General features: G+C 40.9%; 1 protein-coding gene across 1 annotated transcript in view; it reads left to right on the top strand.

Annotated features, from left to right (window-relative positions):
• Nucleotides 1–3687, top strand: part of CCDC172 (coiled-coil domain containing 172) — a 33981-nt gene extending 30294 nt beyond the window's left edge. The window contains exons 7-8 of the mRNA XM_032762991.1: nt 1725–1812; nt 3658–3687. Of these exons, the coding sequence (XP_032618882.1) occupies nt 1725–1812; nt 3658–3687 (118 nt within the window). The remainder of the gene's footprint in view (nt 1–1724; nt 1813–3657) is intronic.
• Nucleotides 3688–27299: the final 23612 nt, after the last annotated feature.

Raw genomic sequence — 27299 nt, 5'->3', positions numbered from 1 at the left:
TACTAGGCTAACTCACTAGTATGAAACACTTAAAGGTTGTTAGTTTCTCTCTCAACATCAGCAGTGCGCAGGGCTACTGCTGTAAGGGAACGGCTGGCATATTTCAGTAGCACCAGGATATACCTCTTCCTTTTTATCTGCCTATATAGTAGTACCAAAATATCCAGCGTGACCCTTTGAAATTGTTCTTTTGTTATAGGAAGTGGACTTAACCTAACTTTGCAGTTCTCTTCTGTTTCTCTAGCTATTAGCACCTATGACAGGACTCACTATATAATTTTACTGCTTGATATACTTCAGGCCACTAAAAGTTTGGGGTTAGCTTTTCCCTTGGTCCATTAAATGTCTAGCTAAGTAAATATAATGGGTGATGCAGAGTAATTTGGACTGGTATCTTTGACGGCACTAACTGCCTGCTTGTTTCCTAAACTGTAATATTCCCCATGGGAACTCGCCCTCTTCAGAGAGGATTATTCATTTGTGAATAGTTCTCTTTGGTTCTGTGAGAGTTGCACAGACTCTGGTTATCTGATGAACAGGGCATCTGTTGTTTTGGTCGTGGCCTCTGAGGCCACTCTGGAGACAGTATTAGGTAAGTCAATCCCTCTCAATGGCTCTATCCACTCTCCAGTAACATTTGGAGGGGGCATTTCCTCTGTTTCAGGATCTTCCACAATTCAGAATTTTGACGACAAGAAGCTGCTGTATTAACTGCTTCCGTGCCAGAGGTTAACTCAGTCACAGGTTCTGTGTTTGTAGGGGCTACTTTCTGAGCTTGGTACCGAGTGACAATTAGACAGTTTTGTCCTTGTGACCAATTTCATTCTTCATAACATCCCTCCTGGAAACTCAATGTGAAGACCTAGAGCCCTTCAGTTTAAGAAAGATTTTTAATATGGAGGTTTCCAGACTCTGAATCATTGTTGGCTTGCAGAGCACTTTCTGGTGGTCCACATAGTGAGGTGGCTGGTCACAAGGTGCTGGCACCTACTTATTTCCAGCTGCTAATGCATATTCCAATTTAGCTACAAACACTTTTAAAAATTAAAGATACTTTTAATACTACTATTTTTCCAGGTAAGCAATTGCTACAGTTGCCATAGGGTTGTCATGTGACATTGAATGGAAGGAGAAATGGGGTACAGCACAATGAACAGGAGGGGAGGTTTAATCAGAGAATCACTCTAATGAAATTGATCCACACCGTGGAGAAGTTTGAGAACCCCTGACATAGGCTATTGGTATTTGCAAAGGAGAGGACAGCAACAGCATGGAACAAACAGTAGTGGGAGCCTGTGGAAGGCCTGGATCAATTATTCAAATCCATGTATTAGTAGAAAGGCAAATTTTGAATTATGAGATTATAATCCTCTCATAGTTTATGCTATCACCACAACCCAGCAATAGAATTATAGCCCTATAATTCACATTTGTCTGTTACTGCACTTATTCTAGATATATTTTCTTCAAACCCAGAGATTGTCATTTTCTAAAGTTCTCCTCATCACTACAACTGCCAGTGATGAATAATCTCCAGGAGTTATGCAGTGTTGAACATGCAGGTCTGTCATAACTGCAAATCTAGCTCTTGATCATGCAATTAGATCTGTGCAGGTAGGATATCAGGGTCTGCTCACGCTGACCAGATTGCAGGCTTGGGCCAAATTTGAATGAAACAAGAATTGACTAACCTTGGATACCACTTTTTTTAAAAATTGAAACAGGATTAAAAAAGAACTGGACATTTACAAAGATGATGACTTGGAAAATGTTTGTGAAGCTCTTCAAACAGAAATTGAATTTCTGCAGATGGTATGCTATTTTTATTGAGCGCTCCTAATGTCCATTAATTTTAGGCCCACCATTTGCAAACTGCCTAGAGCCCCATTCTTCACACTGAAAAGGGAAAGCCGGAAAGACTTTACCTGTTAAGACTGAGATATTTTCAGCAAAAGATGCAGGGATTTAGTTGTAGGGCCACCATTAATATTAGCCTCTTGAATGCTGAACCACTTGAATGCAGATCTTGCAGTAGGAGCTACATTGATCCTGGAGAGCAACCTTTATTTAAATAGACATGTAGCAATTGGGCCACAGGGGAGTACATAAATTTTACTGCTCTTAATATTAATTTTTAAAAAGAAGGGGACAAACACATTGCAGGTAAACACTTTAAGGGTCTCATTTTCAGAATGAAGGGTTTTTGTTGATGTTTTGGAGTCTCTGGTCTAGCTACTGTTTGATGATACAACTGCTACTAGGGAAAAAAATGTGGCATCAGTGACAGGATATGGCTTACTTGGATTTGTGTACATTGGTTTCAATGAACAGTTAAAATGTTTGTGGCAGAGTAATTTATTGCATAACCCTTTATTTAGAAGGATGGTAACCTTGAACCTCATTCATTAACTTTATCATGAGCACATAAAACAAAGTTTTGCAAAATGGAAACTTCTACTTTTTTGATTTCTCTGAGGTCTAAAACATCTAAAATGTACACTTTCAAGCAAGGCCGAGAATAATAATGCTGGGAGAGGCTCATATACTATGACAGGGGCCATATAAATACACAGAGTGAGATTAAATTCCCCAAATGAGATGCCTCATGGAAATGCTCAACTTTAAATATAGCAATGTAGCTATATTGATCTTAAAGCTGATTGTGGTGGTTTGGGAATGTTACATACTTCACTATGTACAGTATGTTGTATATGATGTGTAAACAAAATAAATTTCATTTGGTATACTGATACATTACATATGTTTAAAATTTATTGTAAAAACAGTATAAGTACAAAGAAATTCAGTCCTCTTAAAATTCAAATGTTAGATTTTGGCATTAAGCCACTGTGGGTATGTCAACACTGAAGTTAAACAACCCTGGCTGTCCCGTGTCAGCTGTCTTCGGCTTGGGCTATAGAGCTGTTTAATTTCAGTGTATTTGTTAGGCTTGAGTTGGAGCCTGGACTCTGGGACCCCATTAGGGGGCATCCTTCTGGGACCTCGTAGCCCAAGCCAGTTGACACAGGATAGCCACAGGTGTTTAGGTGCAATGTAGATATACCCATGTGTTGGGTACAAGGGAGCCAGGGCCAGCGCTACCATTTAGGAGCCTAGGCAATTGCCTAGGGTGCCAGGATTATTCGGGGGGTGGCATTTTGTCGAGTGGGCGGCAGGCGGCTCCAGTTGACCTGCCCAGGCATGCCTGCGGAGGGTCCGTTGGTCCTGCGGCAGCTTCACCGGAGCCACGGACCAACGGACCCTCCGCAGGAATGACTGCGGCAGCTCCACTGGAGCCACGGGATCAGCACGGGGGGCGGCGAAATGGCCGTGTGCCTAAGGTGCGAGAAACCCTGGCGCCGGTCCTGAAGGGAGCAGGAGCTGTGCAAAGACAGTAGTTCCCAAACATATTGTACCCAAGACTGGCACATTGTTTTTGACTCCTGTGAAGGAGTACACGCAGTAACAATATCTAATATACCTCTCTAAAGAGAGTGGTGAATACTCCTGGCCATATACTAGCCCAAGTCAGCTGACTTATGGTGGAGGTTGTGACCATGTCCTTGCCCTTTTAAGTTCTTTATAAAGAATAGTCTCACAATTAGGATTTGTTTAATGTATTTCAAATTAACATGCATGTATCTTTCTTTTTTGCAGAAATTATCACAAAAGTCTTCAGGCAAATAAATACCATAATATACAGAAGACTGATTTAAAATGTCACAGAAACAGGTCTTTGCAGTACTTTAACTACACACATTTTAGTAAGACTTTGTTGTTAAGCTCTCATCCTTCATATTTCTTGTTGGGAAAAAAAAGGTTCTGTTTCTCAGTAGATTTTGTAACTTCTCCTTTTGCTGTTTATTAATGTGGGCATTTGGTTACCTCAAAAATAACATTTTTGCTATGTTGAAAGTGATCCCATTCCCATATTCAACAGGCATCCCTGTCTAGGCTGTTCCTTTACCATCTCTGAATATCGCACACAAGCTAGTACAGTAGAGTCTATGACGAACTCCATTCTGTGTGTACCATTTTCCCTGTGTATCCACTTCCATCATATTCCTCCTCTTACCAGGAAAGGTAATAGCCCGAGTCTCCTCTGAGACAGACACCTATGCTGCCAGCAGGAGATATTTCCATGCCATATGGTTATTTATACCTTAAAAGCTCAATTGTGCAAGCTTCATAAAGCAGACCATAACCCAGAAGTACAAAAGTGAAAGTCCAGAATAACTTCTATTGAGTGGCAGCAACCACAAAGCCACTCTGCTAGTTAGTATGTTTTCTAATTATGCCCCCACTCCCACCAAAAATTCTCATCAGTTAACACTACAGACTAAATCCTATTTCAGTGCACAGTACAAGTAACTGGGCTGTTTAATGAGGATTTCCTTGGGGTTTAGATTTAAGGAATCCTCCCCCACTCAATTCTGTATGATACACGATTGCCACTTCAGCCTCAGGGCTGCAGGTCCATTGCCCAGCGCACTCCATAGGTGTGGAGGAAGATGTGGGGATGAAAGGGGGTGTGGATCTATTTGTCCCCAGTGAAATACTGTATCCTAGCTCCACAAAGCATATTTTCTTACAGTTTTTGGAAACTGACCACCCCCTTGTATCTGAGATGGAGAGAGAGAGTTTATCCCTGTAAGGAGCTAATTCTGCAGTTCAAAAATCCAGCAAATTCTCATTGATTTTAAAAGCAGTTTTGTCCATGTATGGATTGAAGAGTTGGTCCCAAAGCATACTCTAAAACCACCTAGTCATATAAAGTAGGAATTATTACCATTACCAATAACTATTGCTGTTAAAGTTGATGATGACAGTTGACTTCATAATTAATATTAAAGTGTTTTTTCATGAGAGTTCTTTTAGGCCTTGATTCAGCACAGCACTTAAGTAGAAGCTTAACTTTAAGCATATCAGAAGTCCCAGTGACTTCAATAATACTAGTTGCCTACTTAAAGTTACACGAGTGCTCAAGTCCTTTGCTGAACTGAGTCAAATTCAGAGGTGGTGTATAAGGAGATACAAGTTATGTCAGAGAACCTCAGGGTGGCTAAACTGGTGTAATTTACATGCTATGGGACTGGAAGAGAGTGAAAATCACATAAATATGGGCTTTACTGTACTGGGATTAGGATTTTCCTGCCTTGTTTATTCAGATGATTTCATTGACATTGATTGTCCTAGCCATGAAAATTAACTGACTAGGATTTGACTCCTAATCTGGTGAAAACCTGTTATTAATATTCAATCTCCATATGCATGTGTTTAAATTGTTCATTTACAAGTCTTCTTTGGGTCTCTTGTCCAATGGTATTATTTATGGGTAGCTATGCAGCCCAAACACAAAGTATACATGTAATAAATGTTAAATATAAACAGTATTTGAATAGTGTATGTATAAAATTTAAATGAGTGATATGAAAAATATTATCCAATTCAAACTATTAGCAAAAGTTGGATTTTTTGGTCTAAGTGAACCTGACAAGAACATGGTCAGGCCTTTCGTGCCAGTGCTAACTAAAGAAAAGCTGGAGTGAGGATTTCCTAGTTTGACAGCAAGGTCTAACATGAGAAATAATTTTGCTGTTAGTTCAGCTAAAGACAATTAGAGATACAGACAACTATTCTACAGCCTTTACTCAGGCAAAACACTTCAGGGTGTTTTCCCTTAGAAATGACTGTAGGATTATGCAGTTAAAAGACATTTAGTGTCCCCATTTCCATTAGATGACAATGGAATAAACAAAAAAAAATCACAAGCAAAAAAGAGAGTCAACAACAGAGGCTCTCCATCTTGTGCCCATTGAAGTGGATGGTGATACAGTTTTATAACTGACTACATTGAGTGCAGGATCAGGTAGAAGATCTAATCATTCTTGGCAAGTGTGAAGCGGTACACTTGCCACAGGTAGCACCTCCTTATGGAGATCAGCTTTTACCTACTTTGGCCTCCCCCTTTTGTCAGTTATTCATTTTGTGACACACCCCTCCACACAAACACCAATTCAGAATGCTCTGTCTTCCTGACTCGGCCTTCTGGCCAGGCCACTATGGATATGTCTACACAGTAATTACAAACCCGCGGCTGGCCCTGTAGACCTTTGGGCTTGGGCTGGAACCCAGCCTCTAGAAGCCCACGAGATGGTAGAGCCCCAGAGCTAGGGCTGCAGCCTGAGGCCAGACATCTACACTACAAATAAACAACTCCACAGCCTAACTCCAATGAGCCTGAGTCAGCTGGCACAGGCCAGCTGCGGGTGTCTAACTGTAGTGCAGACATACACTGGAAGGGGAGAACTATTGAGGGTAACTATGTCCCTCTGGACCAGCTGGTGTTTCCAACAATCTTGTGCCATGTCCCAGTGGCTGGTAAGGGAATCCAGGCCCAACTTCCACACTGGGTTCTAGCCCAGAGACCCTATAACAAGCAGCGAAGTCCTGTTCAGTCCTACTCCTTGCTGCTGTTTCCCTGAGCTTCTTCCTACTCGGTGCTCTCAGGCTTTCTTTCCCCCACAATTCTTTTAGGATTGATCCTTCTTCCAAGTCTTATTCTCCCTTGTGGGTTTTCTCCTCCCTACCTCTCTGCTCCCAGGAAATGATCACAGACTCTCTCTGCAGCCTCCTTCTGCTTTAAATTTCCTGGCTTTAGACTAACGAGCCTGCTCCTACCCAGCTGGGCTTCATGTTCAGTTAAACCTGGTTCTCTCTCCAAGTGCAGCCAGATAACATAATCGACCCCTCAAGCCCACATTAACCCTTTCAGGGCCTGTGTGAGGTGCACACCCCCATCACAGCATGTTTGGCAATAACATAAATAGCAATAGTTCTACTTTTTGTGATCGGCATGCTCTAGCATAGTCTCAGTTAAAACACAAATGGCAGCTGGTCAGCTAACCAAATTCCTATAAATCTCATTGCATTAGCTGGGGATTTGCCAGCCTTTCGTTAGTGGGATATTATACATTGCATTTTGTTTGTTTTTTTCTAAATTGCTAATTCCTTTTTTATTTTAGATGTAAGGCCAAGGCAAATAGCCTTCTCTGTGGCAATATGTGCAATATATCATACACAGAAAAACAATTAAGATTCTGCTATGAAAAGGTTACTGGTCACCTGGCCCAGAAATAAAAGTTCTGAGGCCCAAATAGTCAAACATAGCCACTGATTCTTGGAGCCTCAGTTTTGGAGTTGCTAACTTGAGATGCCTTGGGTCTGATTCTCAGAGATGCTGAACCACCACATTTGCATCCATTGATTTCAGCTGGAATTATGGGTCCTACTTTTACACATGAGCTAGCAATGCTATTTTCATCGATAAAGTGGGCATTGTCAAAAACAATAAAATTTCACTTATGTTCTTGTTAATAGTATTAAATGCATCACATTTCATTAATTTTCATTTTTTTTTTAAATATCAAACAGGTTCAGCGGAATATTTACAATCCACACCCACTTACAATTTTTCATCCATTCCTGTACATTGATTACCAGTCACCAGCAGTCTCCACTGTTGCTATATTCTCACCGATAGGGCAAACCTGTCACTCACTCATGCTTCAAAAGTATGCTGGGTTGTTCAAACTTTATTTAAAAACCTGATGTGGGAGATGCTTCATTTCTTCCAATCCATTGTCTTAAGTGTTTAAAGTCCTAAGCAACTTATTTGGAAAAGGGTGTTATAATAGTGCTCTATGTCTTTATCTATGTAAAATATAATAGAAAAAATCTAGAAAATGATATTTAAAAATTTCGTTTCTGGGTTATGCAGAACCAATAAAACTTCTTGATGTTGGGCACTGCAAATGGGTTCCACTATGCAGTTCTTTACATCACCTCTTAACAGAGGGCAAGGGGCTGCAGACTTTGCTTGCCTTTACAGTTCAAAAATCCTGTAATTTACTTAACAAAGATTTGTAAAAATATAGGAGAAAAGGGTAGATCAAAGCACACTAATAAACTGTACTGCGCTTCAGCAATGTCCACATGGACAGTGAGTAGCAGGGTGCTACAGGATAGATTTACACCCAAGGTTGCTGAAAACATTTAGTTTTGTGTAAACAGGCCCACAGCTTCCAAACAGGATGGAATGTATAAAGATATTTCAGACAAATCATAAACTAAATACAGTAAACATACACACTGAAAATGAGGCTTGTTCTTGTTTGCGATCAGGATTTTATAGCTACTAAATTCTTGTTAGTCTAGAGTAGAAACTGTGGGCAATCCTGGCTAACATTCACAATAGGAGGTTTTGTAAAAGGAATACTTTAGTGCCATCTCCTGGGCTGTACACTACAACACAACTTTAAACAGGATATCAAATAGGTTTAATTTATTACATTTTTTTCATTTAATATAAAATGTTTTTTTTCTCTCTCTCTCTCTCTCGTACAGTCATTTTCATTTAATCAGTTTTTATCAGATACCTCATATTAAAACTTGTACATCTTTAATTTTCCTTTCTAAATTTTACAGGCACTGATATTATATATATTTCCTGGAACATTGTAGAACAGTATATAGTAGGTGTGTTCTAGCAACATTCTGTCCCTATAAAGAATGGGCATTAGTATTTTATAAGAAAATTATCATAGACTGTATGAAGATTAAGTTCATCTCAACCATATTCCAAAATATATCACACTGCATTCATGATTTTGCACTGTACAATGAAACAAAGCCAAGGGACATGTTGAATAGGGTGTAGGCAATCTAACGACATCTCTTGAGCTAATGGTTCCATTCCACAGACCAGACAGGGCAAAAAAAATCACCCTCCATATCTTCCCCCAAAACTAAACAGAGAGCCTCCTTCACCTAAATCGCAGTGGGTCCTGTGAAACTTCAGATCATCATCTGCATACACACTGTAATTTTTAAAGCCGGTTCAGACTTGTTCATTCCTCTGCATTCAACTGGGAATGGGAATGATTCCAGTCTTCGATCCATAATAAGATCCCTGGCAGTGAATGAAGACTAGTCATGGCTAGGAATGTGAGAATTCAGTTATAAGAACGTTCCTCCTCACTCCAAGTGGCTTTCAAACTCTCTGGTGCAAAGAGTTACGTTTCTTTTTTGTGACCTGCAGAAGGCTGACTTTCCTCCTGAAAAATCTTACTGCAAAGTCTGGTCTTTATGGGCTTGTGATCCTCAGAAAGACAGACTGAGCTCTTCTGATTTATCAGTACAATTTGATGTTTCCATTAGTGAAAAAAGCCTGTCTTTATGCACAGGAAGTAGTATTTCAAATAAATCTTTAAAAATCAGATCACAGTAATGAACACTAAAATGTTGCTCTTATATTAAAAAAAAGTAGATTTTTCTTGAAATATTCATTTTCCTGTAACAATTCTCCCATGATTAAGCCAATATGAGACCGTTTTGACTCTGTGTGTGATGAGAGAGTGTCATAAATAGATAGGTAAGGTAAGGGTTAAGTTTCTTTTACCTGGAAAGGGTAACCAAACACCTGACCAGAGGACCAATCAGAGAACTGGATTGTTTAAAGTCAGGGGCGGGAATTTGTATACTCGGGTCTTTTTTGTTTTCTCGGCTGTGAGTAAACAAGGTTTCCTCCTAACTCCTTCTTATTTCAAATATTATACCAAAGTCTGTGAGTACAAAGAACCCAAAGCAATTCGGCTATGAGGAGCTTTGTGTTGTACGAATAGATGTGGATGGCTGTGTCTTTGTTGTTTTCTCGGCTGTGAGTTAACAAGCTTTCTCCTAACTGCATCTTATCTCCAAGTTTCTCCTACACATCTGTGAGTACAAAGAACCCCAAGCAATTCGGCTATGAGGAGCTTTGGGTTGATTACATGTATGTGGAGTTGGACTGGTTTAATCGGGCTATCTTTTAAATCAGACTTATTCTTCATATTTTCTTATAAGCAAGAGCCTGTATTGAGTTTCTTAATGCAAGAATATTGTTTTATTTTTCTTTCTTTTTTTTCTATAAAGTTTTCTTTTTAAACCTTGTGAAAGTTTCTTTTCTAGTGAGGCAGGGGGAGGGGAAACGCCCAAACTCGTGCCTCACCTCCCTTATTGTCCCAGGCGGAAAGGCTATAGGACAAAGGGAGGGGGAATTTCTTGTGTAAGCTGACTAGGTAAATACCTAGCCTCGGGGAAGCTAGATTGCTTCTCCGGTTGTATTCAAGGAGTGAAGCATAGCATTGCACCGGCTAACCCAGGAAAGGGGGGGAAGCTGGGAGAGGAGGGAGAGAGGGATCCAGGGTTCTGGGTCTTGGGGGTCCCCCAAAGGAAGAGTTGGGGACACCAGAGAGAGGAAAGGGGGGGGTCAGGCTCTCTAAATCAAATTCCTGACCTGGTGGCAGCGAGAACATCCAAGCTGGTAGTGAGCTTAGGGGAGTTTCAGGTAAGCCCCCAGATTTTGGACGCAAAAGTCCAGGTTTGGGACAGGTCCAGATTGTGGACGCTAAAGTCCAGGTCTGGGACTGGAGGCTAGATTACCACAGAGAGATTACACAATTATTTGCAGTTTTTTCCATTTACTGCTACATGACATTTACATGTTGAAAAACTTCATTAATGGCCTGATCCTGCATTCCTTTCTTAGGCATAACTTTCATAGACTGTAATGAGGGTATTGAGTGAGTTAGAGCTGCAGGATCTGTCCTTCACTATGTCTGTACTGTATATGGAGTAATGTCTTTCTGAAATTAAATTGAAAATACAATAAATATCAGCTAAGCCATAACTTTTCGCTGACCATCTGCAGACTGCTACATTCACGTACTTGAAATACACCATGCTGTCATCACCATTTAATCAGTTAGGGCACATTTCACATATTTCAAGATAAACTACAGCACAATGCTATTACTGTAATCTCCAGTTTAAAGGACAAATTCCTCACAACATGCAGATGTTAAGTGCACCTCAGCTCTAGTACTCCACAGTCAGTTCAACTAATAGGAGGCTGCATTTGAAACGTGTATGGTGATGCGTTGCTCAGAACCTAGTGAAATCCTGATGGAAATTTCCAGGAATTTCATACTGATGTTTGTTGATAATAAGAGTTCACTGTATCATAGCAGGTAACTGTACAGTTTGTCTGTTAACTCTCTGCAAGCTCACTGAAATTCATGGAATCACACAGGTTACACATCAGTAGTGGACTTGGCCCTACATACCCTGTGTTCCAAACCATGAATATTTACAGGTTTTACTTTCTTAGCGTTCTTCTCAAGTAGCATTGGCAAAGACAGCTCATCTTTTTCCTACTTCCCTTGTTAAAGGTCTATGGGCTGGATCACCTTCTCTGCCTCCACAGGTTGGGTGGCTCTAACTGAGGGGTATATAGGAAGGGCTAGGTCTGGGGGACTGTTGAACTCTTCCTAAAGTGCACTGCTGAAACCCTAAGGTGCACTGGTGAGAAGGCGCAGAGAAGACAAGCAGGAGGCAGGGCTGGCTCCAGGGTTCCTCCCGCCCCAAGCAGGGCAAAAAAAAAAAAGCCGTGATCACGATCGGCATCTACTCCGCTTTCTTCTTCGGTGGCAATTTGGCGGCTGGTCCGTCACTCCGAGAGGGACCGAGGGACCCGTCACCGAATTGCCACCGAAGAACCCGACATGCCGCCCCTTCCCCTTGGCTGCCCCAAGCACCTGCTTGCTGAGCTGGTGCCTGGAGCCGGCCCTGGCAGGAGGTAGGAAAGCAGAGAGTACAGTTGATATCCCTCCTTGGTTGTCTCCTTTCCGAGCAGAACAGCCCCAGTTTTTTAATCTCTCCTCATATGGAAGCTGTTTCATATCCTTAATCATTTTTGTGGCCCTTCTCTGTGCCTTTTCCATTTCTAACATATCATTTTTGAGACGGGGCAACCAGGACTACACACGATATTCAAGGTGTGGATGTACCATGGATTTATAGTGTGGTATTATGATATTTACTGTTTTATTATCTATCCTTTTCCTAATGGTTCCTAATATTCTCTTAGGTTTTTTGACTGCTGCTGCACATTGAGAGGATTTTTCAGAGAACTATCCGCAATGACACCAGGATGTATTTCTTGAGTGGTAACAATTAATTTAGACCCCCATCATTTTGTATGCATAGTTGGGATTATGTTTTCCAATGCACATTAGTTTGCATTTATCAATACTGAATTTCATCTGCTGTGTTATTGCCCAGTCACTCGATTTTGTGAGATCCCTTTGTAACTCTTCGCAACCTGCTTTGGACTTAACTATCTTGAGTAATTTCATATCATATGCAAAGTCCTCACTGTTTATGCCTTTTTCCAAATCATTTATGAATATGTTGAACAGAACTGGTCCCAGTACAGATTCCTGGGGCATACCACTATTTACCCTCTACATTCTGAAAACTTACTATTTATTCCTAATTGCTGTTTCCTATCATTTCTGATTAATGAGAAGACCATCTCTCTTGTCCCATTACTGCATAGTTTTCTGAAGAGCCTTTTGTGAGGAACTCTTTATCAAAGGCCTTCTGAAAGCCCAAGTACATCATATCAGCTTGCTCACCCTTGTCCATGTTTGCTGACCCTCTCAAAGAATTTTAATAGATTGGTGAGGCAAGGTTTCCCTTTACAAAAGCCATGTTGACTCTTCCTCAACAAATCATGTTCATCTATCCATCTGATAATTCTGTTCTTTACCATAGTTTCAAATAATTTGAATCTCTACTCAGACCCTATGCCACCAGCACTCCCAGCTATCTCCGTGACACCACTGATTTCCTGAGGAAACTACAATGCATGGGTGACCTTCCAGAAAACACCATCCTAGCCACCATGGATGTAGAGGCTCTCTACACAAACATCTCACACACAGATGGAATACAAGCTGTCAGGAACAGTATCCCTGATGATGCCACAGCACAACCGGCTGCTGAGCTCTGTGGCTTTATCCTCACACACAACTATTTCAAATTTGATGACAATATATATCTCCAGATCAGTGGCACCGCTATGGGCACCAGCATAGCCCCACAATATGCCAATATTTTTATGGCCGACCTGGAACAACGCTTTCTCAGCTCTCGTCCACTCACGCCCCTTCTCTACCTACGCTACATTGATGACATCTTCATCACCTGGACCCATGGGAAGACGACTCTGGAAAAATTCCACCATGATTTCAACAGCTTCCACCCCACCATTAACCTTAGCTTGGAACAATCTACACGGGAGGTCCACTTCCTAGACACCACGGTGCAAATAAGTGATGGTCACATTAACACCACCCTATACCGAAAACCTACCGACTACTATGCCTACCTTCATGCCTCCAGCTTCCGGGCACATCACATGATCCATTATGTATAGCCAAGCACTGAGGTACAACCGCATCTGTTCTAATCCCTCAGACAGAGACCAACACCTACAAAATCTCCACAAAGCATTCTCAAAACTGCAATACCCGCATGAGGAAATAAGGAGACAGATCAACAGAGCCAGACGTACTGCAAGACAAACCCAAGAAAGAAACCAACAGGACTCCACTGGCCATCACATACAGTCCACAGATAAAACCCCTCCAACGCATCATCAAGGATTTACAACCCATCCTGGACAATGATCCCTCACTTTCACAGGCCTTGGGTGGCAGGCCAGTCCTCGCCCACAGACCACCTGCCAACCTGAAACATATTCTCACTAGTAACTGCACATCACACCATAGTAACTCTAGCTCAGGAACCAATCCTGCATACAAAACTCGATGCCAACTCGGCCCACATATTACACCAGCGACACGTCACAGGACCTAACCAGATCAGCCACACCTCACCAGTTCATTCACCTGCACGTCCACCATGTAATATACCATCATATGCAGCAATGCCCCTCTGCTATGTACATCGGCCAACTGGACAGTCTCTAAGAAAAGGATAAATGGACACAAATCAGATATTAGGAATGGCAATATACAAAAACCTGTAGGAGGACACTTCAACTCCCTGGTCACACTATAGCAGACCTTAAGGTGGCCATCCTGCAGCAAAAAAACTTCAGGACCAGACTTCAAAGAGAAACTGCTGAGCTTCAGTTCATCTGCAAATTTGACACCATCAGCTCAGGATTAAACAGAGACTGTTGAATGGCTTGCCAACTACAAAACCAGTTTTCTCCTTGGTTTTTCACACCTCAACTGCTAGAACAGGGCCTCATCCTCCCTGATTGAACTAAGCTCGTTATCTCTAGCTTGCTTGCTTATATATACCTGCCCCTAGAAATTTCCACTACATGCATCTGACGAAGTGGGTATTCACCCACAAAAGCTCATGCTCCAAAACGTCTGTTAGTCTATAAGGTGCCACAGGATTCTTTGCTGCTTTTACAGATCCAGACTAACACAGCTACCACTCTGATAAATAATTTGCTGGTACTGAAGTTAGGCTTACCAGCCTGTAACTGCCAGGATCACTTCTGGAGCCTTTTTAAAAAAATTGATGTCACATTAGATATCCCTTACACATTCACTTGGTAGAGAAGCTGATTTAAGTGATAGGTTATATACCACACAGTTAGTAGTTCTACAATTTCATATTTGAGTTCCTTCAGAATTTAAACTCTTGGCTGAATATCATCTGGTCCTGGTGACTTATTACTATTTAATTTATGAATTTGAACCTAAACCTCCTCTACTGTTACCTCAATGTGGGACAGTTCCTCAGATTTGTCACCTAAAAAGAATGGCTCAAGTGTGGGAATCTCCCTCATGTTATCTGCAGTGAAGACCGATGCAAAGAATTCATGCATCTGCTTCGCAATGGCCTTGTTTTCACTGAGTGCTCCTTTAGGCCCTCATTTGTCCAGTGGCCCCACGGATTGTTTGGCAGGCTTCCTGCTCTGATGTACTTCATGTTGTTGTTTTGTTTTGTTTTGCTGTTAGTTTGAGTTTTTTGTTAAGTGCAAGTCAAAAAAGAATTAGAAAAGCAATTTTTCACTTCATGTGCCACAGTTTATTCACCTTTCTATTTTCCTCATTAGGATTCGAATTCCAATTTTTAAGGGATGCCATTTTACATCTAGCTGCCCCCTTTTACTCTGTTGTTTAGCCATGGTGGCACTTACTTCGTTTTTTTTAAATATTATTATTTGGGGTATACATTTAATTTGAGCCTCTATTATGGTGTTTTTAAAAAGTTTCCATGCAGTTTGATGAGCTCACAATGAGTTAGGTGGGAGGTGGAGTACAATGAAATTTCTCCACTGTTGACATCAATTGTCAATTCACATGTCTACTGTGGCCATTGGGGAGCACATACAGTACTTCTACTTGCAGCACGTAGGGTATAATCAAGATAAACAAATGCAAAGACATTAATACAAACATCATAAAAGAGACTGTGGACCTCATGCCAGTCATTGCAAGAGAACAGAAGTATAGGTCAATAGAGTCCTGAACATGACCCCACAAGAAATCAGAGTACATAACTAAAATGCTGCCATATACAATATCATCACTAAACTATTGGGCACTAAATCAGTGTCACATTCACAAGCCATTATGGCTTTTCCATGAACTATCAACTCAGACTTATCCTGTAATAGGATTTGGAGACTTGTATAGTTTATAGTAGCATTAGGCAAGGGATATATTGGTTGTATAGACAACCCATGAAAGGTTTGGTGGTATCTCATTAAATAACCTCTACTCCTATTCAAGATTCCCCTGTTTATGCATCCAAGGATCACATTAGCTATTTGGCCACACTGTCACGTCTGGGAGCTCACGTTCCGCTGACTCGCAACCACAACTCTCAAACCTTTTTTGGACACACTGTTTCTCAGGAGAGTCCCCAATCCTGTAAGTATGGCCAATATTCTTTGTTCCTAGAGGTATACATTTACCTTTAGCCATATTAAATGCATATTGTTTGCTTGTGCCCAGCTTATCAAAAGATCCAGATCCCTCTGAATCAGGGACCTGTCCTCTTCATTATTTACCACTCCCCCAACTTGTGTGTTGTCTGCAAACTTTATCAGTGATGATGTTGTGTTTTTTTCTTGGTCATTGATAAATATTAAATACCATAGGACCAAAAAACATATCCCTGCGGGACCCCAGCAGACATACTCCCTCTCAATGAGGATTCTCCATTTATAATTTAATTTTGAAACCTATTAGCTATCTAGTTTTTAATCCATTTAGTGCATGCCATGTAAATTTTGTATCATTCTAGGTTGTTTTTTGGATCAAAATGTCATGTGGTACCTTACAGATGTCCCAGTATATTACATTACCACCGTTATCAACCAAACATGTAATCTCGTCAAAAAGAGATATCAAGTTAGTTTGACAGGATCTGTTTTCCATAAAACCACGTTGATTGGCATGAATTATATTACACTCCTTTAAGTCTTCATCAATTGAGCATGTATCAACTGCTCCATTATCTTGACCAGAATCAATGTCAGACTGACAGACCTATAATTACCTAAGTCTTCCTGTTTTCTCTTTTTAAATATTGGCAAAACATAAGGTTTTTTCCAGTCTCCTCAAACTTCCCCAGACTTACTGAAGATCAAAATAAATGATCTACTGAGTGCCTCATCCAGCAATTTTAAAACTCTTGCATACAAGTTATCCCAACCTGTTGATTTTAAAATGTCTAATTTAAGTAGCTGCTGTTACAACATCCTTCTAGGAGGAGAGGATGTGGGGGATAGATGAAGGAGGTGAAGGAAACTCAGTAGGGAAGCCAAAGAGAGAGGGGAGGGGAAAGTCAAGAGTGGGAAATGATGGATGTTCAAGGGAGGAGTAAGAAATTGAAAGATTAAATTGTGAAGTATTTATGTAAATAAATGATGCATATTCAGTGATATGAAAATTACACTATTTTTCATACAATCGGCAGCTGTTTCAACCTACAGCTTTATGAGGTATGCCCGCCTACACTCTATGCAGTGAGGAAAATACAGTAGTCATGTGCAGTAGATCACTGAGTTTTCATAGTGAAACATTCACTGATTTCCAGAAAGCTTAGATATGCCACTGTATGCACAAAATGTGTTTCTGGTTGTATATCTAGTATATATTTGCAGTTAGTGAGATTGTGTATGCAGATCAAGAATTGTATGTGCAAATAGCTATTTAGACACATTTTTATGCAGTTACTTGACTGTGAAATTTTAATGGCTGTGTGCAAAATATTTTGCATAAATAATTGTATGCCAACCTCACTGAAAACCTGACCTTCAGTTTGCTAGCCAGAATATGGTATTAGCAATCATATGCCAAATTACACTCTTTATAGAGGAAATTGATAACATTGACCTGATCCAAATAGGCTGCCAATTTCCTCATCTCTGGCAGAAACACATATTGGATGATAGGAAGATGACTTATTTTAAATATGTTCAAAGACAAGGATATAGTGAATACTATTTCCAGACAATGTCTGGACAGATAGGTGGTTTGCGTAATTCTGGCTGCACAGTAATCAGATTTTGAGTATTTAACAGGCAGAAGAGTTCTGGATTTTTGCACATGAAGATTCAGTAGATGACTTTGTCCCCAAAAGAACCTGAAAATGCTCCTCTGATCCCATCTCCTTCCCTAAAACAGCAGACACTCAACTCATAAGTGATAGAGTGACAGTGCTGCTGGTATTACAATGGCTCAGTACATCTTTTTCTATGCTGATATGTTTGACAGCTTAAAATAGTCCTCCCTGCTGGATATTATTCCATCACTAGTAGGTAAAAGGGAGTAGATATCTCCAACTCCTGCCCCGAAGACTGCAGAGTGAGAGAATCTGCAGGCAATGTTGGAAGACCATCAGAGGAGCATTCTTAGGATCAGTGGAGAATGTGGCATATGGACCAGCCTGTAGTTAAATACCTACAAATCATGGAACCATCAAACCATATTGACCTCTTTCCCCCAGTGTTATTTTTAAAGACATGGTGTCACAAAACTCAACTGTTCCAAAGTAACTTTACTTACATTGTTGTCATAGGAAAGAGGTTTCTCATCATCTCTGTTGATAACATTTGCATAAGGATCACAAACACATCGCTACTTTTTTGATTCAAGATTGGAAGTAGCTACACTCTAAGACTAGAAAAACCACCACAGTACACACACACAGTTGCAATGTGTATAAGAACAAAGACGTGTTTCACTATAGAAACATTTTTAAACACTTGATAAACTTTACAGTATCTTTTTTTTAAAAAAAACTGGCTGAATGGAGATCACCAGACTACACTGCAAATATAAAAGCACAAAAGAAGCTCAGAATTATGAACACCAGAATTTCGAACTGACCGGTCAACCACACACCTCATTTGGAACCGGAAGTATGCAATCAGTCAGCAGAGACCAAAAAAGGCAAATACTGTACAGTACAGTACTGTGTTAAATGTAAACTTAAAAATGGAGGGAAAGTTTAAAAAAAAAAAGATTTGATAAGGTAAGGAAACTGCTTCTGTGCTTGCTTCATTTAAATCAAGATGATTAAAAGCAGCATTTTTCTTTTGCATAGTAAGGTTTCGAAGTAGGGATGTAAAAGGTTAAATGATTAACTGGTAAGCATTACGCTTATCGTTAACCGACCTTAATCGTTAACTCCGGTGGCCCTGCACCAGGCCGGCTGGAACAACCCTAGCCCCAGCCGCCGCCGTGTCAGTCTGTCTGGAGCAACCTCGGTTAACAGTTAATCGATATAATTGTAATCATTTAACCAGTAAAATTTTTAACCTATATTTATATCCCTATTCCAAAGCTATTATTAAGTCAATGTTCAGTTGTCAACTTTTGAAAGAACAACCATAATGTTTTGTTCAGAGTTATGAACAACCTCTATCCCCAAGGTATTCATAACTCTTAACATAATTCATAGCTACTTATCAGTGATGAGCAATATACCATGCTTGCCCCACACCACTTCATCCAGTATGGTCAGAATGCCAGAAACTGTTTGATCCCACAAAATTATCATCCTATTACTTAAAATCGATTTGCTGCACATTACACAGGACCAAGACAAAGATGAGCTACTACTAAATAGCCATCCTCCCTTTCCACAACACACTAAAAGTACTGATAGGGTATATGACAGGTTGGATCACAGAAACCCCTTGGGGCTGCTGCCTCATGTGCCAAGACTACTTCTGTCCCTGCTTTCCTGCCCTAGGAGCTTGGGACTTCAGTGCCCTATCTCATTTGAGCAAGACCTACTAGCCTGATGCAAACCCAGACCCAGAGTCTGGGCCATATCTCCTAACAGCTGTAGGCTTAAACTGAAAGCAGCTTAAAAAGTGTTCCTGGCTATAATACACAGATGCCCAACTCCCAATGGGGTCCAAACCTCAAATAAATCCATTTTACCCTGTATAAAGTTTATACAGGGTAAACTCATCAATTGTTTGCCCTCTGTAACACTAATAGAGAGAGATGCACAGCTGTTTGCCCCTCCCCCCAAGTATTAATAAATACTCTGGGTTAATTAATAAATAAAATGTGATTTTATTAAATACAGAAAGTAGGATTTAAGTGGTTCCAAGTAGTGACAGACAGAACAAAGTGAATTACCAGGCAAAACAAAATAGAACACGCAACTCTATGTCAAATACAGTAAGGAAACTAAATACAGATAAAACCTCACCCTTAGAGGCGTTCCAGTGAGCTTCCTTTTACAGACTAGCCTCCTTCTAGTCTGGGTCCAGCAATCACTCATATCCCCTATAGTGACCGTCCTTTGTTCCAGTTTCTCTCAGGTGTCCTTGGGGGGGCGGAAGAGGCTCTTGAGCCAGCTGAAGACAAAATGGAGGTGTCTCCCAAGGGTTTAAATAGACTTTCTCTTGTGGGTGGAGACTCCTTCCTCTCTCCTATGCAGAATCCAGCTCCAAGATGCAGTTTTGGAGTCCCTTGGGCAAGTCACATATCCATGCATGACTCCGTTTTTACATGGCATAATGGTGGCTCTTCCCCTTGTGAACCAGAGGGCCTACACACTTCTACCACATTCTGTTCTGTTTCGGAAGGTGCCAGGCTTTGCTGGCTGTTGAGTGGCATACATCTGCAATCCTGTCTGAGCCAAACACAATTCAGTATCTGTAGATTGACAACAAATTGCATGACAGTTGGCTCTCCAATACTTTTAGTCATAACATATCACAAGAAATGTTGTAGCCTACCACTGTTGGAGCAAGACCATTAAGTCAGTGGCTGCAGGGCAGGCAGCAGTCACGTATGAAGGAAGCAAAATATCAGGTCAATGCTGGAAGCTAGGTGTGCCACTGTTATTGTGTTGGAGTACTGAGGATGTGAGTGATGCAAACTGGCATTTTCTCTGTAATTATTTATATAAAGCCTTAGTCTTTTAAGCACTGACCAAACACACATGAAGAAATATTGCTGCCCCAAAATACTAAAAAGCTAAATAGACAATGGGTTGCAGCCCAAGATTTTTTCCCTTTAGCTCAGTTTTGAACTCTTTAAAGCTATGTTCCCTTTTTCACTTTACCTATTTATTTGATTAGCCTTTGTCCTTCAGTTGTTTAATTCATCTGTCTAGGTACTCACATCTCACTTCACCATAGTATCTCTGAGCACCTCTCATATGCTCCTGGTACCTGCTAAAGTTATTAGGTCACCCATGCAACTCAGATTCTGCCATTTCTAATTTACCAACAAATTCAGGAGTCCATTTCCTTGTGTGAGTCTAAAGACTTAGTGAAATAGCACAGATTTGCCTCTTCCTGTTAGCTACTTCCTTCATTCTGCAATCATTGGCTTATCTGCAGCAGCCATAGATTCTGGCACTGCGGCAGAAGTAGGGGGAATCCTGAGTTGTGAGGTTACTCTAGAAGCAGGAAGCATCCTCTTCATCTCCCCCAGTAGTTAAACTCATGACTTATTCTGTAAACATCTAGGCTTTCAAGATTCATAACTGTGCTACTGAATGCTAGGTGTGATTGATAGAACTGTGATTATTGTTGTTAGTGATTTGTATTATTGTATTACCTATACTGAGTTAACTGTAAAAAGGCTGACATATGAACAAACTTGTCGGATGTTGGTCACCACAGTGCTGGAAGTCTGCTGATAGGACAATGTGGGAACTGGTTCTTGTCAGGTATCCATCACCACACTATGTTATGTATGCACCTTTCTACAATGCACGCAGGTGGTACTACGGTGTATCGTTACAATTCTAAAAGGGTGTGGTGAAATGAATCATACAGTTTAACAGCTTATATGAAGCTGTACAATGATTTTTTTTAAATCCCTTTGCCTATGTTATATCCCCTACTACTATACAAAAGACCATAGTATCTCATCAGAAAGCATCCAGGGGACATTCAGGTAATGAAGGAAGTCAAGATACGTGTTGCTCTCACAGAATTTTACATTCACTTTCTTCAGGAGGATGCTTACCAGTAGATTTATCATCTGCATCAGTCTCATGGCCAGCAGTAAGCATGTGTGCTTGGGCTCCAGGTAACCTTCATGCAAATACTCTAAACTAGGGGTTCCTAACCTTTTTCTTTTTGCCCCACCCCCAATTATGCTATAAAAACACCACGGCCCACCTGTGTCACAGTAATTGGTTTTCTGCATTTAAAAGCCAGGGCTGGCATTAGAAGGTATCAAGCAGGGCAACTGCCACAGGGGCCTCTGTAAGCTACATTGCTTAGACTTCAGCCTCAGCCCCAGGTGACGACGCTCAGGCCCCGGGCTTCAACCCCATGCAGCGTGGCTTTGGCTTTCGGCCCTGGGCCCCAGCAAGTTTAATGCTAGCCCTGCTTGGCAACCCTCCTGAAACCTACTTGCAGCCCCCCAGGGGGCCTCAGACCCCTGGTTGAGACCCACTTCTCTATACTATCCCATACACATGAAGGGAGGGCAACTAATCTTGTTATCCAATGTGCAGCAAACAAGCAATATAAGGCTGGTAGACATAGCAATAATCCCCATATAAAAAAATCTGTAAATTAAGATTATTAATGTCATTCAGCAGCACTCAAAAGTGAGCTAGTGCCTCATAGGACATATAAGATGACCTACCTGCTTTAAGGAGCTTACAGTCTAATTTCAGGCAACAAAGGGAGGCAAGTACACTGCAGGGTAGGAATGAAGGAGGAAGGAGAAGAGCACTATATTTCCAACTCAAGATAGGTTAATTTAGGCTAATTGTTCCATTCTGCAAAGCATAATATTACATTGATCTGAGGCATACAAAACTTCGCAACAGATACACAATTCAGTGGCTTTTTCTACTGGATTATGAGTACATCTGGGCTATTAATAGATTTTCAAGTTGGGGCAGATACAAAAAATAAAAAAATTCTGTTTGGCTTGAAGTGGTAGTGTCACTTTTCCTCAGGACCTTTAGCCCTCTGACATGGGATGTGGGAGATCCAGGTTTGAATCCCTGCTTTGGAACAGAGATTTGAACCCTGATCTCCCCCTTAGGCTATATAGTATTCTCAGGTAAATCACTCAATCTCTCCTGTTGAACCTGTTCCTCTAACATTATCTCCTCCTCTCACCATTTTGTGAATGGCACTTAAGCCTGTGAATCTAGAAATTTTGGGCTGAACCTACTCAGTAAATTTGTGTAAAATTCATCAATTGTTTTTAGTCGTGGCCAGTGGGAGCCGCAGTCGGCCGAAACTGCTGACGTGGCAAGTAAACGAACTGGCCTGGTCTGTCAGAGTGCTTACCCCGGGGAGCCACGTGCCAGAGATTGCTGACTCCTGACATAAACTATTGATCAAAAAAATTTCATCCAGCTCAATTTATTAGTGGGAACATCCTATTCAGTAATTACACTACAATTATTTCTCGGCACTTCTAGTGCTTTCAGTTGAAACATTACATGTCTTTTCACTTTTGGGGGGGGAGGGGAGAAGAGGATCAGGCAAAAGAGTAAATAGGCTTTTTTTACTGAACAAAATATTAAGATGATCATGGAATCAGTGGACCAAATTTGGATCATATTTTTGATAGTGCAAAAGTATTCTAATTCTATTGAACAGAATTGCTCCATATTTACACCACTGTAAACCAGCCCAGAAACTGTCCCATGGAATCTAAAGATGGCAATACCTTCTTAGGTCATAGTCCATTTCCATGGATTATTCCCTAGTGTATGTTTAATAGTCTATTCTAGTTTTAAATGTGTCAAGATGTCATATTTAGCTAGCGGAACATATACAATTACCTATACATATAAAATATTATATAGATAATAAAGCTGGGCATTTGCTCTGCCCAATTGATGAAAATACCTAAATTTGTTATTTCAAGATACGAATCCATTCATAGTTGCAATTTTACTCTATTTTGTTTTTCTTTCAATTTTTTTTAAAAAACACATCTAGTCACATTATTTCCTATCAAAATTCCTCTGACATATCCCCATCCCTTAGCGTATGCTTACACTGTCCAACGTAAACATTTTAATTTCCTTTTAACATAGTTTCAATTTTACAAGCTCTTTTAATGTCCTGCCTGTAATAATAGTGTTAAGCTTTTATATCTTCAAAGAATTGTACAAATATTGATGTAAAGCTACTGTAGATTTACCTACACACGTTACAAGCCTGAGCATTTAGTAAAGCAGTTGAATGAGCTAATAGACAACATTTCAAAACCACCAACCTGTTGCAGTGAAGAAAGAATTCAATTCTGGAAAACCAGGTATGATAGAGGGAGTGGAAGGTGCACTTCCTGCCTGCAGCATAACAGCTCCCCCATACATTTGACCTAGTGCACGCATTGTTTCTGCCATTGTCCATCTATGGTCTGACCCTCATTCCAGTCAATCACACAAAGAAAGGAAGGATTACGTAAGGTTTCCAAAGCACAATCGCCTACCACTATCTCTTTGCCCGTAGATTAAGTAATAACACTTGAATAAATCTTTTTGTCAATATAAGATTTGATTTTAAACACAATATAAAATAAGCACGCCTGCTATTAAAAACAAATCACACGTGTGCATCAGAAATTACAATGACTAAACTCTGTGGGGCAGAGATCTGTAATCTGCTGAAGTGTCAGACATGTCCATGGTGCTGTGTAAACAATTTAATTGTTTTAATCTTCAAAGTGTTTCTTCAATTTAGTAAGACAAAAAAAAACCTCTTTAAGAGAGTCCAATCAAATTTTACTATCATGCAAAAAGTGCAGCAGAGACCATCTATAAGGGGGAAAAAAGTAAGACAAATGTACACAAACTCAAAACTTCATGGTGGTGAAGCCATTGTATTTACTACAGCAGCAGCAATATGCAAAACAGGCACTTAACTTGTTTACCAGCTTTATTTTCTGCTGTAAACAGCAGATTAGAAAAATGCCACTTTACCTGCGTGATAGGTTTCACAGGTTTCAGGTTTGTAGTGCACATTGTAAATTATTACTCTAAGAAACCACGGTGTCTGGCAAAAATAATTCCTTTGAAATCAATTTTGCAGTACGACAAATAGGAATTCTTCCAAAGAGATAAATGAGTATTATTACTAAAGTACCAGTAACAAGAGCTCCTTTGAATTCCTTGGCTACATACTGCATCTCTTCTAGGGCCCGAACCAGCTCCCACTGCAATGAATGGGAATATCTGGATCAGATATCTAGTGGCAAGGGATGGGGGAAAATAGATCATACAGGCTCTATCTGCCATCTCTCAGCAAAGCAGATCTGGTGTAGGCTCAGTCTCGTGCTCATGTCACTAATGTAGTGATCCCCAAACTTTTCAGAGTCATGCCCCCCTTTACCTCATCCGAGCTGGGACCGCAGCTGGGGGCGGGTCTGGGGGGAAAAGCCAGGGGCGGAGCCATGGCTAGGAGCCAAAGTTGGGGGCGAAAGCTGGGCCAGGACCAGGGCCGGGAGCAGAGCCACAGCTGGGCCCAGGGCTGGGGGCCAAGCCAGAGAAGAGCTGGAAGTGGAGAGGGGTTGCGGAGGAGAGCCGCTTCCAGCTGCGCCCCCCTGAACATTCCTCCACACCTCCTACGGGGGCATGCCTCACAGTTTGGGGACTGCTCCACTATTGGCTCAGAGGATTCTGCAGGCCTGCCTAGCTGACCATACATCCTTGCCCTACATTAATGCTCTATGCTTGATAGAAGGTGACTAATCACTCCCCAGTTAGCAGGTCTATTCTGCCTATGGAGAATACAAAGCTTTGTAGTTGCGTGCCTGGAAAGTTGCCTCAGCAGTGACATATTGTCAAAAAGCAGTGGGGAGAAGGAGTAGATCTGTCCAGTGATGTCAGCAGTATCATTGGCACAGGGATATCCTGGTGCAGGATGAAGGAAATAGGCCACACTTCTGTGGTGCTGCCTCTCAATTACTATGGGCTTATCTCATCTGCAGACCTGCCTCACGCAGCATTTTGCCTTTCCCGTACGGTTACCCCAAGTAATCCCAGTTCAATTTAAGTGTCAAAATCCTAACAAGAACAGTGGAACCAAAGGCCAGAGCCGAGTCAAACCTGAGAAGGGGATTAGAGGAGCTGTTCAGGGTTTGATAACAAGGATAAGAGTCCAAGTCAGGTTTTAGGGTCTAGGCCATGAGGTGAAGTCCAAATCAAGCTGAGGTCAAAGCCAGGCGTTCCAGAAAAGGGAGCAAGAGTGGTCATTGCATCTACAGGAAACCTGCGCTGTTGCCTGGAACTTCTTGGAATGCCCCTTGCATTTATTTAGGGCAGGCAGCCAATCAGGAGCCATGAGACTACTCCTAGCATACCCTTTGAGGCAGGACTTCCCACAGTCTGTGTCCACAGTGAGCCAATGGCAGTGGGACACAAAATGGCTACAGCTGGATGGTAGCCTGAAGATGCTGCTGCCTACCAGCTCTACAGGCTTGGATTCTAGGCCTGTGGGACCTTACATTAAATGCTGGACCTTTACATCACCACCAGAGACTTAGTTTGAATAGTAATAAGGTGAAAGAGCCAGCCCATTCAATTGCTATATATAAAACTTCTCCCTGATATAGTTTGTTTTCCACATAATACTTACAAGTCATATTAAGAAGCATTGGTTCAGGTGACAATGAATCTCCATGGACTCCAATTGTCTTACACAAGGTTTACGTCAGGTCAGAATTCAGCCCTATAAACTTAAATCTCCTCCGTTCAGCATGCAGTTCATCTAGCGAGCAGTGTAGGAGATCAATGAGATAAGGTTTAGGATTTGCTATAGTGCTATTCTGAAATATTTTAGCAATAATGCCAATGACATTTAATTTATAAATGTTTCGTAGCCTGGCTTGGGTGTGTATATTTTTGTTTTGTTTTGTTTGTTGTCTGTGAATTTCAAATACTCTGAATTGAACTTACAGCAAAATACATTCTAAATGGTATTTCCTTTGGACAAAAAAATGGAAAACTAGTGCATCAGGATGTATATTTTTCTAAATCTCATCTGATACACAGGTTTTTAGATATAGGAAGAAAAATTGCATTAGCCTTTGAATAATGAATGTATTTTTCAGTCACCTCCATGCCCCTCAAATTTACACAAGTAAATCAGATGTTAGTCAATATAGAAATACAGTGCTGCATCCTACTCTACTTGAAGTCAATGGCAAAATTCCCACTTGGCTTCAAGAGGAGCAGCATTGGACTCATATTACACAAGTATACAGTTATGCTTAGTAGATAACATCAGTATTGTCATTCTTTTGTACGTTGCTTGCTGGGCTGATTGCAACATTCCATGCCCAACTGGTTTAGATTTCAAACAGCATTGTGCTTTCTGATCCTGTCCTTATAATTCTGCTAAATTGAAAATAGCTCTTTTGTTTCAGTGTTGCATTTAAAGAATTTTCACCTAGTTCTTCAGAGACTCTTCCTTCCTAATGGCAAATATGGCAGTATCAGTGAATTAAAAAACGTTTAAACCTGAAGGCTTTCATTTTAAATTGCAATGCTTGGTTTTATAGAAGTAAAGTCATAACCTGGAGTTGTTCCAGCCACAACTGAGCTGGTTTGCAAAATACATTTATGGTGTTATGCAGCTGATTTAAGAGCTTCATTTACAGGAAGATGTTACAAATTACATTCATTTCTCGATACAGTGTGTTGTAAAGCTAATGGTCTCCGGGATCTTCTGTCAGCATTAACTGTCTCCCGTGTCTGACCCTCTTGATGTCCCAAATGGCATTTACTTGATAGACCTGCAAGGAGTGTCCAAGGCCTGGCACTTTCAGGGATAGTAAAAGGTAGGCAACCCTGTTAAGATAATTGATTTAGCTCCAACAATGTGCTCAAAATTATTGATCTATTAGAACAAACTTGGCTAGATTGTGGCTATATGCCACTGTCTGCACTGCGTTTAGGGT

This window comes from Chelonoidis abingdonii, chromosome 15 (assembly GCF_003597395.2).
Source record: "Chelonoidis abingdonii isolate Lonesome George chromosome 15, CheloAbing_2.0, whole genome shotgun sequence".
Lineage (NCBI taxonomy): Eukaryota > Metazoa > Chordata > Testudines > Testudinidae > Chelonoidis > Chelonoidis abingdonii.
This window is presented reverse-complemented; position numbering and strand designations above follow the sequence as displayed.